General features: G+C 37.6%; 1 protein-coding gene across 1 annotated transcript in view; it reads left to right on the top strand.

Moving 5' to 3' along the window:
- Nucleotides 1-13,345, top strand: part of BRWD1 (bromodomain and WD repeat domain containing 1) — a 111,877-nt gene that overhangs the window by 14,484 nt on the left and 84,048 nt on the right. Inside the window, exons 5-8 of the mRNA XM_065876412.1 lie at nucleotides 7,129-7,279; nucleotides 9,347-9,445; nucleotides 9,789-9,949; nucleotides 11,108-11,329. Coding sequence (XP_065732484.1) covers nucleotides 7,129-7,279; nucleotides 9,347-9,445; nucleotides 9,789-9,949; nucleotides 11,108-11,329 — 633 coding nt within the window. The remainder of the gene's footprint in view (nucleotides 1-7,128; nucleotides 7,280-9,346; nucleotides 9,446-9,788; nucleotides 9,950-11,107; nucleotides 11,330-13,345) is intronic.

The following is a 13,345-nucleotide window of genomic DNA, read 5'->3' as shown; positions in this document are numbered from 1 at the left end:
GCAGCGGTCCCCAACCTTTTGGCACCAGGGACCAGTTTCATGCAAGACAGTTTTTCCACGGGGTAGGGGGAGATGGTTCAGGCGGTAATGAGAGTGATGTGGAGCGGCAGATGAAGCTTCGGTCACTCGTCCGCTGCTCACCTCCTGCTCTGTGGCCCTCTGACGGTCCTCGGCCTGGGGGTTGGGGACCCCTGCCATATAGGATCCATACTTTAATTAGTCTTTGCAGATTTTGATCATTCTGCTAAGAAAATTCTGTCATTTTGATTTGGTACAACAAAAATCTCAAGATGAGTGTTTTCTTTTCAGAAGTAAGGTGATTTATGTCTAAAGTCCCTGAGAATTTTGCATTCTGTGTTTTATTCTTTTCAGGTGATCTGATGGTAGTTCAAGAAACAGCAGGAGAACTCCCTGTCAAGTGTATCAGAAACCTTATGGGAATTACCTGGTGGTCCAGTGGTTAGGACTTGGTGATGTCACTGCTGGGGCCCGGGTTTGATCCCTGGTCGGGGAACTAAGATTTCACAAGCTACGTGTTGACCAAACAAACAAAAAAGAATATCAGAAGTTTTAGTTTTTTTTCTCCTGAATAGTTTGTAAGTTGGAAAAGCTTATATGGTCTAGAAACAGGGGTCATTGTTTTGCTAAGGGAGGAAGAAAATATTAATAGATTGCACAGAAATGCTAACTAAGGATGTGTCCGGGCAATGAAACTGAGAAGAAATCTCCTGAGGCAGGGCACTGTTCCTGTAAAAATTCTCCTCCCTAATAAAATAGTCACAGGAAGAAAGAATCCTTCCCTTCCAGCATTTCCAGGGTATGATGGCAAGAGCTGCAAAAACCATCCAGCAACGTAAAAACTAAGAGTCTGAGGGGAAAAAAGCCAAAATGTCAAGGCTGCCGAAGCAGAAAGACACGCTCTTTAATGACACCATTAGATCACTGCATCGATTCCATCTACAGACTTGTAAGACACCATTACATATCTTTATTATTACTTAAGCCACTGCTTTGCAGCAAATGGAGTATTCAACAGCCTATTTTCATGTGCTGCGCAATCTTACAAATCATAAAAACATGTAACAAAGTCACCCACCAACCATCTCAGTAAAGTGAGGCTTGTCTGGAAAATGCTATTAATGCTGACTTCAGTGTTGGCTAAGCAAGCAGTCTCTGCTCTGGGAAGCTAAAACTGGTTAACTTTTTTGAATTAAAATACATTGAAATGCTTTTAAATGAAGGATCTTCATGCCAGCACTAGAACATTTCTCTGCCTAGGTCCTTTTGTAAATACTGTTAAGCTCCTTTTTCCTCTTATTTATATAGGAATATTCTGCCATTGACTACTAAACTTGCACTTTTTATTTATTTATTTATTAAAATTTTAAAAAATTATTTTGGCTGTGCCATGACTGAGTTGGCGACACGCGGGATCTTTAGCTGGGGCATGTGGACTCTTAGTCGTGGCATGCATGTGGGATCTAATTTCCCAACCAGGGATCGAACCTGGGCCCCCTGCCTTGGGAGCATGGAGTCTTACCCACTGGACCACCAGGGAAGTCCCTAAACTTGCACTTTTTAAATAAAGAAGAATGTCTGTCTCATCAGAAGCTGGGGGGAATTTCTTAAGCAAGGAAGACACCAAATTTTTTTTTTTTTTATAAAAGGCAGTGCTTTCTGTCACTTCTTATGTTTCATTGTTATACTGTACTTTTCATTGTTATAGGAATTATGATATGGTAGTTTACTTACACGTTTTCTGTTGTAGGATTTCTAGGTGTAGCTTAAAATAATTTGAGGGAAAGCTAAAGATTAGACAGGTACATATTAAAGATATTAAATATTTATTCTAGATCCTGATTAGATTACAGCATCCCAAACTTTACAGAAAAAGCTACTTTTCCCCATAACGTTCCAATTATTTATTTATTTAATTTTTGAATTTTATTTTTTTATACAGCAGGTTCTTATTAGCCATCCATTTTATACACATCAGTGTATACGTGTCAATCCCAATTGCCCAATTGCCCAATTCATCCCACCACTCCCACCCCCTGCCGCTTTCACCCCTTGGTGTCCATACGTTTGTTCTCTACTTCTGTGTCTTACTTTCTGCCCTGCAAACCAGTTCATCTGTACCATTTTTCTAGGTTCCACATATATGTGTTAATGTACGATATTTGTTTTTCTCTTTCTGACTTACTTCACTGTGTATGACAGTCTCTAGATTCATCCACGTCTCTACAAATGACCCAATTTCATTCCTTTTTATGGCTGAGTAATATTCTGTTGTATATATGTACCGCATCTTCTTTATCCATTTGTCTGTTGATGGACATTTAGGTTGCTTCCATGACCTGGCTATTGTAAATAGTACTGCAGTGAACATTGGGGTACATGTGTCTTTTTGAATTATGGTTTTCTCAGGGTATATGCCCAGTAGTGGGATTGCTGGGTCATATGGTAATTCTATTTTTAGTTTTTAAGGAACCTCCATACTGTTCTCCATAGTGGCTGTGTTAATTTACATTCCCACCAACAGTGCAAGATGATTCCCTTTTCTCCACACCCTCTCCAGCATTTGTTGTTTGTAGATTTTCTGATGATGCCCATTCTCACTGGTGTGAGGTGATACCTCATTGTAGTTTTGATTTGCATTTGTCTAATAATTAGTGGTGTTGAGCAGCTTTTCATGTGCTTCTTGGCCATCTGTATGTCCTCTTTGGAGAAATGTCTATTTAGGTCTTCTGCCCAGTTTTGAATTGGGTTGTTTGTTTTTTTGGTATTGAGCTGCATGAGCTGTTCGTATATTTTGGAGATTACTCCTTTGTCTGTTGATTCATTTGCAAATATTTTCTCCCATTCTGAGGGTTGTCTTTTCGTCTTGTTTGTAGTTTCCTTTGCAAAAGCTTTGAAGTTTCATTAGGTCCCATTTGTTTATTTTTGTTTTTATTTCCATTACTCTAGGAGGTGGATCAAAAAAGATCTTGCTGTGATTTATGTCATAGAGTGTTGTGCCTATGTTTTCCTCTAAGAGTTTTATAGTGTCTGGTTTTACATTTAGGTATCTCATTCATTTTGAGTTTATTTTTGTGTATGGTGTTAGGGGCTGTTCTAATTTCATTCTTTTACATGTAGCTGTCCAGTTTTCCCAGCACCACTTATTGAAGAGACTGTCTTTTATCCATTGTATATCCTTTCCTCCTTTGTCATAGATTAGTTGACCATAAGTGCGTGGGTTTATCTCTGGGCTTTCTGTCCTGTTCCATTGACCTATATTTCTGTTTTTGTGCCAGTACCATACTGTCTTGATTACTGTAGCTTTGTAGTATTGTCTGAAGTCAGGGAGTCTGATTCCTCCAGCCCCATTTTTTTTCCTTAAGACTGCTTTGGCTCTTTGGGGTCTTTTGTGTCTCCATACAAATTTTAAGATTTTTTGTTCTAGTTCTGTAAAGAATGCCATTAGTAATTGGCATTCTGTAAAGAATGCCAATAGGGATTGCATTGAATCTGTAGATTGCTTTGAGTAGTATAGTCATTTTCACAATATTGATTCTTCCAATCCAAGGATGTAGTATGTCTCTCCAACTGTTTGTATCATCTTCAGTTTCCTTCAACGGTGTCTTATGGTTTTCTGCATACAGGTCTTTTGTCTCCCTCGGTAGGTTTATTCCTAGGTATTTTATTCTTTTCATTGCAGTGGTAAATGGGAGTGTTTCCTTAATTTCTATTTCAGATTTTTCATCATTAGTGTATAGGAATGCCAGAGATTTCTGTGCATTAATTTTGTATCCTGCAACTTTACCAAATTCATTGATTAGCTCTAGTAGTTTTCGGTGGCACCTTTAGGATTCTCTATGTATAGTATCATGTCATCTGCAAACAGTGACAGTTTTACTTCTTTTCCAATATGTATTCCTTTTATTTCTGTTTCTTCTCTGATTGTCTTGGCTAGGACTTCCAAAACTATGTTGAATAATAGTGGTGAGAGTGGGCCTCCTTGTCATGTTCCTGATCTTAGAGGAAATGCTTTCAGTTTTTCACCACTGAGAATGATGTTTGCTGTGGGTTTGTCATATATGGCCTTTATTATGTTGAGGTAGGTTCCCTCTATGCCCACTTTCTGGAGAGTTTTATCATATATGGGTGTTGAATTTTGTCCAAAGCTTTTTCTGCATCTATTGAGATGATCATATGGGTTTTCTCCTTAAATTTGTTAATATGACTTTTTTTTCTTCAGTTTGTTAATTAGTCAGGTTATCTAGACCCTACTACCACTTTCTGTAACCCAGGGCTTGAAGGGGCTTGTGCTCACAGCAGTATTTGGTGATAATGATAGTAATACAGTGATTCTAGGATAGTTGCTGATAAACTTTCTGAGACTGAATATGCCTGCGAAAAACAAGATGGTAGAGAGATGGGCTGTTTGACCATTGACGGGACTTTGTTTCTGGCTTTACTTCTGAGGACCTTGTGTAACTGTGGTTTACTCATTGAAGTTGCTGTTAGAAACTGTTACTAACGTTCATATCTAGGACTTGAAAATATTAAAGGAAAATTAGCTATTTATTATATTGATTTTTGTCAATATGATATTTTTAAAAATTCAGGACCATTTTTTCTTTTTTTTTGGTCTGTATTGGGACTAGAACCATATTATTTTTCAGATACACCTTACTTTGTACAAAAATAGGATAACCCCCCCCCCAATCTTTGATTATGTTATCTTTGATTTGATTTTGTTAGAATCCTCAGAAAAGCAGAGAATCTGTAATTCTCTTTATGGGAGTTGATAGCTGCTGGATGGAGTCCATGTTCCTATAGTATCTGGACTTTGTCTTTATCTACTTGCCTATGTTGAAGTCTTTTTTTTTTTTGTGGTATGTGGGCCTCTCACTGCTGTCGCCTCTCCCGTTGCAGAGCACGGGCTCCGGACGCGCAGGCCCAGTGGCCATGGCTCACGGGCCCAGCTGCTCCGCGGCACGTGGGATCCTCCCGGACTGGGGCACGAACCCATGTCCCCTGCATTGGCAGGCGGACTCTCAACCACTGTGCCACCAGGGAAGCCCTATTTATTTTTTTGAGGTATAATTGACATAATAAACTGAACATAAAGTGTTCAAGTTGATAAATTTAGATGTGTTACGTGTACCGTGACCCAACACCTCAGTGAAGATAGTGAACATACCTATTACACCCAAAAGTTTCCTCTTTTTTTTTTTTTTTTTTTTTTTTTTGCGCGGTACGCGGGCCTCTCACGGCCGTGGCCTCTGGGCGCGCAGGCTCAGCGGCCATGGCTTACGGGCCCAGCCGCTCTGTGGCATGTGGGATCCTCCCGGACTGGGGCACGAACCCATGTCCCCTCCATTGGCAGGCGGACTCTCAACCACTGCGCCACCAGGGAAGCCCAGTTTCCTCTTCTTTATAATTCTTCCTGCTTATCTACCAGCCCCCAGTTACCTGTGACCTGCTTTCTGTAACTATATATTAATTTGCATTTTCTGGAGTTTTATATAAATGAAATCATATAGCATGCGCTCTTTTTTTCTGGCTTCTTTCAGCATAATTATTCTGATATTCATCCACGTCGTTGTGTGTTATTAAATTTTTTTATTGCTGAATAGTATTCCATTGTACAGACATACAGTAATGTGTGTAGGCATTCACCTGTTAATGGACATTTGGATTGTGTTCACTTTGGGCCTCTTAAAAAGTAAGCTGTTGGGGCTTCCCTGGTGGCGCAGTGGTTGAGAGTCCGCCTGCCGATGCAGGGGACGCGGGTTCGTGCCCCGGTCTGGGAAGATCCCACATGCCGCGGAGCGGCTGGGCCCGTGAGCCATGGCCGCTGAGCCTGCGCGTCCGGAGCCTGTCCTCCGCAACGGGAGAGGCCACAACAGTGAGAGGCCCGCGTAATGCATAAAAAAAAAAAAAAAAAAAAAAAAAAAAAAAAAAAAAAAAAAAAAAAAAAGTAAGCTGTTGAAGAACATTCACATACAAACCTTTATGTGGATGTGTGCTTTCACTTTTCTTGGGTAAACACCTAGGAGTATTATAGCTAGATAATATGGTAATGTATGTGTTACTGTTAAAAAACGCTACCCCATTGTTTTCCACAGTGATTGTTCTGTTTTACATTTTCACCAGCAGTTTCTCTGCATTTTTGCTGATTTTGGTCTGGTCAGTCTTTAATTTTAGCTATTCTCATAGGTGTGTAGTAATATCTTATTATGATTTTAATTTGTGTTTCATCAGTTACTGGTGATGTTGAGCGTCTTTTCATGTGTCTGGTTGCCATCTGTATGTCTTCTTAGGTGAAGTGTCTAGTCAAATCATTCTTAAAAATTAGGTTTTTTAAAATAGTGTTGATAGTTCTTTATATATTCTGGATACAAGTCCTTTATCAGATATATGCTTTGCCAATATTTTCTTTCAGTTTGTGGTTGTCTTTTCATTCCCTTAACAATACCTTTTGAAAAAACAGAAGTTGTTAGCTTTGCTGAAGTCCATTTTATCGATTTGTTCTTTTGTGGATTATGCTTTTGGTGTCATTTTAGAAATCTTTGCCTAACATCAGGTCATAAAGAGTTTCTCCAATGTTTTCTTTTACAAATTTTACGGTTTTAGATGATACATTTAGATCTATGATCTGTCTTGAGATAATTTTTATTTATTGTGTGATGTATACATTAAAGTTAATATTATAATTATTTTTTGGCAAATGGGTATTCATTTGTTCTGGCACCATTTGTTGAAAAGATTATCTTTTTTTTTGTACCTTTGCCAAAAATCAGTTGTTCTTATATAACAAGTCCTGAAATCAGGTATTGTTAACAGCCCTCAACTTTGTTCTTTTTCAAAGCTGCTTTGACTTTTCTAAGCCATTTGCATATACATTTTAGAATAAAATTGTCAATTTCTACAAAAAAAGCCTACTGGGGTTTTGATTGGGATGGCTTTGAATCTGTAGCTTAATTTACTGCTTATTTCATTCTTTAATTTCTCTCAGCAGTGTTTTGTAGTTTTCCTTGTACATGTTTTTCACATGTTTTATCAGACTTATCCCTAAGTATTTATATTTTTTGAAACTCTTGTAAAAAATGTTGTTTTTGAAACTTGCTCTCCAATCAGGTCTTGTCCAATAAGCATGTGGCTCCTGATCATCTGTTGCAAATCTGCCAGCGCATCGGTCCCATGTTGGATAAAGAAATTCCACCCAGTATTTCAAGAGTCACTTCTTTACTTGGTGCAGGAAGGCAGTCTTTGCTACGTACAGCAAAAGGTACCTTAATTTGAAGAAGTGTTCTGCTTTGTATTACTAGCTTAATAATTATTATAATTGTGAAGTAATGTAAGCATTGTGGAAGAAAGGTGATATGTAACTAAAAACCATGCTGTGGACTATAAAATTCTCTGCGTTTAGCATAGATGTTGAATTTTATTACATCAGTGTTTAATGGGTCCTTCTGCATTTAAAAAATGATAAAGGTATAGATGTTAAGCTTAAAAGCTTGAATTTATTCTGAGATGTGTTTGAGGTTTTATCAATGTGAGTTCTTATTTTTCCATTTTGTAGCTCACTTATAACTTCATTGAATGTAATTGTATGTGTCTAATAAACTCTTTAAATGCTAGAAGTATTTCACTTGATATTTAGATTCTGAAGCCCTTTTATAAGGGGAAGTGATTTTTTAAATTTGGTAGCAGTTTGAAAATGAGCACCAAAAATGTACAAATGCATGGTACTTTTTCACCAGTTTAATTTTTTTGCGAAATTATGTGGTAGCAAAATGTTTGGAATTGCTGTTCTTTTTCTGTTAGCTTGGTATAAATTACTTAGACTCAGTATATGTATGTGATATGATCTATGTATACAACGTGGCTTAACTGCTAATGGGCAAGAATGTTGGCTCTTCTGATCCTGAGTATACGTCAAGTTCATCCCTCATGATTATTTTTAAGATCTGTTGCTGACGTGATGCTGCCTCTTAGATGCTCCACCAGTATAAAGTTTGACTGAGAAAGAACAACCCTTCCTCTTGGTTCCATGCCAGACTGGTTTGTCAGCTTTAGTTGTTTCTCAGTGCTCTTATGGTCATGCCACACTGTGGCTTGAATCAGGAAACTGTTCATACTCTTCCTTTTTCTGTGTCCCTATTCACCTTGTAATTATTCTGTTTTAGGTTGTTATATAGTAGTTGCCTGGGTAGCCTGTTTTCCTGTTTTCTTTACTTGTGTCAAGCTCAATGTCGTTTTGTGATGAGCACTGCTTTAGAACTGGCAGACCTTAGAAGAAACTTCAGCAAGCTGTCCTAGGGTAGGGACCATATTTCTCTGTTTTGTACTAGTGACGCAAGAGGATGCCTTGTAACTGCTCTTTGATAATGATAGTGGTAATGAATTCATTCATGTAACACATGATATGCCTGTTAGTATGGGGCACCCGAGGCTCAGTAGAGGGTTTATATAATACCTTTCTTACCTTCCTCTTTCAGTTGTGAAGAAGCACATTTCTAGCACAGCATAATCTGTGTTCTGCTGCTATCTCCTATAGAGGGGGTAGACAGTTTTTCTTAGTATATTTGCTAAGAGGGATAGGATTTGAGAATTAGTGTTCAGACTCAAAGATCCTACATATGCTCTTTTGTAAAGGATTATCTATGATCCTAAAACAAGAGGAAAGTCATTTAATTTTGTCAGTACTTTCTAAGGAGATTAAAATCATGGTAATATTGGCCATCATTATTTTTAAAACTCAGTAATATTTCAATAAGTTAATTAAGTCAGGATTTTCTTATAAACCAAAAAAATTAAAATTTTCCTTACAAAAATTTCTGGTTTTGGAGAGTTGGATCAGTTGTGATTAAGACCTTTATCATTAATAATTGTATGGTATAATTCTGCAATGAAAAATAAAAACCTGTTTGGCATTGAGTGGGACTTGGAGTCAAAAGATCTGGTTTTATGGTCCATCTTGACTAATCATTTACAGTGGATCTCTTTAAAGGTCCTGGAACCTTTGAGCCTCAGTTACCTCACTTGTAAATTGGCAATGATACCTACCTCACAGGGTTGTTGTGAGGATTCAATGAGATAATGTATGTGGAAAGCACTTTGTAAATTGTAAAGTGCTACACAAATGTTAGTTGTTGTTGTTGTATCTGAGATGTCTTAAATTTTTTTTTTCCTTCAGAAATAGTCTAATAAACCTCTAGGGCTTTTCTGTTAAAGTATATTAGTTGGTAAACCTTTGAATAAACAGTTTATTACAATATACGTAAGTATTCTATAAAATCTTTCTTGGGGTTAACTTTCAAGATTTTATGTGTATCTAAAATTCATTTTAAAGACTGCAGGCACACAGTTTGGAAGGGCTCTGCCTTTGCTGCTCTTCATAGAGGAAGACCTCCTGAAATGCCGGTGAATTATGGTTCCCCACCAAATCTTGGTAAGTGAGGTTGACTTTTTAGAGGCCCAAAACCATTTTTAAATTTCTTGACCAACTTTGTAACTGCTATATTAAAACTTAAAAGGTAGTACTGGTAATGTTGTTTCAGATTTGTGGTTTTCCTAAAATTATTACTAAAAGTAATAAAAGTCAATGAAAACAATCTTATTTTAATAAGAAGTCTATACTAGTGCTTATAGTAGAAGAGAACTGGGAAGAAACTTCGTCTTTAGGATTTCTCGAACATTGATTTTTGTGACCCTCTAGAAATTGTTTTGGAGGTTTTCTTAGCTTTTTACATATTGGCTCCCCCTTAACCGCTTTCATTGTTTTTATTTCCTAGTGGAGATACATCGAGGAAAACAACTCACAGGGTGTTCCACTTTTAGCACAGCATTTCCAGGAACTATGTATCAGCATATAAAAATGCACAGAAGGATTCTCGGACATCTGTCTGCTGTTTACTGTGTAGCATTTGATAGGACAGGACATAGAATCTTTACAGTGAGTTAACATTTTAAACTCAATTTGGTATCATCTGGAGCACTTTAGTGTGCCTCAGAATTATCTAGAAAATCTTATAAAACATGTAGATTCTATCTTTCCTCTTTGTCAGGAATTTTGACTCAGTAGGTCTGGTGTGGGGCCCATGAATTTACATTTTTATTCAATATCGCAAGTGATTCAGATGCAGATAACCAGGCCTTGTGTTTTTTTGTGATACACTGATTTAGAGCAGTGGTTCTTGAGCATGATCATCAAGGATGCTTAAAAATATGCATTCCTAATACTCCCCCTCCAGCCCATTCTAGACCTACTGAATTAGGTTATAGTATGTATTAACCAAAAACAATCCCCCCCAAAACCCCTCTACATTAATCAAAAAGACCCCCTTCCTCCCAAATCCAAGTCTCTACAGGTGATTCATATTCACATTGATTAATCATGATCTAGGGAAATTGATTAACACTGAAAGATTATTTTATAATTGTTGTAAAACTATATGTAAATATTTGGAATTTAATTTACCATTTTAATGTTTTAAGGGAAAATTAAGGTGGGTAAGAAGTTTAAATTTCATTTTTCAGTTGTTGAGACTCAGAGTAGATACTCAAATATTTGCTGAATGGATGGATGCTTGCTGGTACAATAAATTTGAGACTCTGTTGCTGAGTTATTTAAAATGAGTGTTCTAGTCCCATTATTTTTTGTTTTTGGAATTGCCACTTAATCAACTTGTGAAACATAGATCAGTCTTAACTAACATTTATCAAATTATTTAGCTTGATGTGAGCTAAACGAACGTTTGACCATTGTTAATTGAAATGGGTGAGCCATGAACTTTTAGTTGGACTTATTCCATGGCAGAGAATTTGGGGAAAATAGTATTTATAATAGGTCTAAGCCATAGAAATGAAAACTTCAAGGTATCTTCATTATTTGATTTGAAGAAAAAACTATTTTAAGTGTTCTTGGCTGTCAGAAAAAAACTATTGTAAGTGTTGTTGGCTGTAAGAATCATAATTTGCAGAATGTTCTACAGTTGGAAAGAGAGGAGGAGTTATAGACACTTACTTTGAGTGACATGTAAATGGTATTTTTTTAAATGATAAAAAAGACTTGCTGTATTAACATTTTATTTTTGGGTGTATTTTTTCTCAGGGTTCAGACGATTGTTTGGTGAAGATTTGGTCAACACACAATGGCCGCCTATTATCCACATTAAGAGGTCATTCTGCAGAAATTTCAGATATGGCAGTAAACTATGAGAATACAATGATTGCCGCAGGGAGCTGTGATAAAATAATTAGAGTGTGGTGCTTGAGAACTTGTGCTCCAGTTGCTGTGCTCCAAGGACACACGGGGTCAATTACATCTTTACAGGTAAGCCAGCTTTAGTGTGCATATTTGTGTATTATCTCCTTTTCCTTTAAAACTCTTTTTCTTTGGAGATGAGAAGTAGTAAGATGCTTAGTAGTTACATGCTCTATTTTAAATTTAGTAATGAAGAGAAATATAATTAATCATAGTTCCCTGAATCTTAGAAGGGTGATGTAACAAATATGTAATGCAGTTAAGAGCTGTATATGAAGGCTTGATGGATGACTTATTGTTTCCCTAAGGTTTATAGTTGAACTGAATGAGCGTCATTACACACTCATGGTGTTAAAGGAGAAAAATCATCAATTTAAGACTTGTGGATTTTGATAAATGGATTAAATTTGCTGAAATATATTAATTTTTTTCCTTCATGGGGGATGTTAATTTTGAACCACATACACAGTAGACAGAATAGTATGATGAACCCCTATGTGTCCATCACCTCAGGCCAATTCTTCTTCAGCCATTTTACCTTGTACCCAAAGCAAATCCTAGATTTCATATCATTTCTTCTGTAAAAAACTTCAGTATGTCTTCCTAAAAGACATACTGTGTTTTATTAGAAACATTATCATCACACTTGTTTGTTGATGTTCAAATTTCCAGTTGTTTCATAAATAGCATTATTTTGTTTAGTTTGTTTGAATTAGGAATCAGACAAAGCCTGTACCTTACAATTGCTATAGATTAAAAGAATTTTAAAACAATTGCACAGTGTTGTCCAATTTTTTTTTTATAACCACTTGCAGTTTCTTTGTTGAGGAAGTTGGGTTTATCTATAGAGTTCCCACAGTTTGGGTACCATTTGCTTCCTTGTGGAGTAGATAACATGTTTCTTTGTATTTCTTGTAAGTTGGTTGTTGGATCCAGAGCAGTACTTTTATTTAATGTGCATGAGAATCACTTGGAGGCCTTGTTTAAAACACAGATTGCAGGGCTTTCCTGGTGGCACAGTGGTTAAGAATCCGCCTGCCAATGCAGGGGACATGGTTTGATCCCTGGTCCGGGAAGATCCCACATGCCGCGGAGCAACTAAGCCCGTGCACCACAACTACTGAGCCTGCGCTCTGGAGCCCGTGCTCTGCAACAAGAGAAGCCACGACAATGAGAAGCCACAACAATGAGAAGCCTGCGCACCGCAACGAAGAGTAGCCCCCTACTCACCGCAACTAGAGAAAGCCTGCATGCAGCAATGAAGACCCAACACGGCCAAAAATAAAAACAAATATAGATAAATAAATTTATATAAAAACAAAAAAGACAAAAAAACCCCAAAAACACAGATCGCTAGGCCCCAGTGCCAGAAATTTTGTTTGATTCAAAATGTTGGAGGCGGGGCCTGAGAGTTTGCCTTCATAACAAGTTCTCAAGTGCTGCTTCTGCTTCTCCTTTATTTATTATTATTATTTTTAAAACTTTATTTCATTGTATCTTATTTTATTGTTTATTTATTCATTTATTTAATTTCAGCTGTGTTGGGTCTTTGTTGTTGTGTGCAGGCTTTCTCTAGTTGTGGCGAGCGGGGTCTGCTCTTTGTTGCGGTGCGTGGGCTTCTCATTGCGGTGGTTTCTCTTGTTGCGGAGCACGGGCTCTAGGTGCACGGGTTTCAGTAGTTGTGGCACACAGGCTCTAGAGCGCAGGCTCAGTAGTTGTGGTGCACAGGCTTAGTTGCTCCGTGGCATGTGGGATCTTCCAGGGCCAGGGCTCGACCCCGTGTCCCCTGCATTGGCAGGCGGATTCTTAACTACTGCGCCACCAGGGAAGCCCTGCTCCTCCTTTAGGGACTACACTTTCAGGATCATTGATCGAGAGGCTTGGTTACCTTGAGATATGTTCTTCCAGGCAGAGTCTGGTGGACTCTGCAGTCATCTTAGATCCATTAGTACTGAGAACGGTGCTACTCAGTCATTTTTTTTTTTTTTTTGAGAATTACGTTTTGTTAGTAAATAATGATTTGTAAGGCCTTTTAAGACATGTTGGTGCTTCTGATTTGAGTTTGAGTAAGACAAGCAGAGTGGT

The sequence above is a fragment of the Phocoena phocoena genome, chromosome 4 (assembly GCF_963924675.1).
Source record: "Phocoena phocoena chromosome 4, mPhoPho1.1, whole genome shotgun sequence".
NCBI classification, from domain to species: Eukaryota; Metazoa; Chordata; class Mammalia; order Artiodactyla; family Phocoenidae; genus Phocoena; species Phocoena phocoena.
This window is presented reverse-complemented; position numbering and strand designations above follow the sequence as displayed.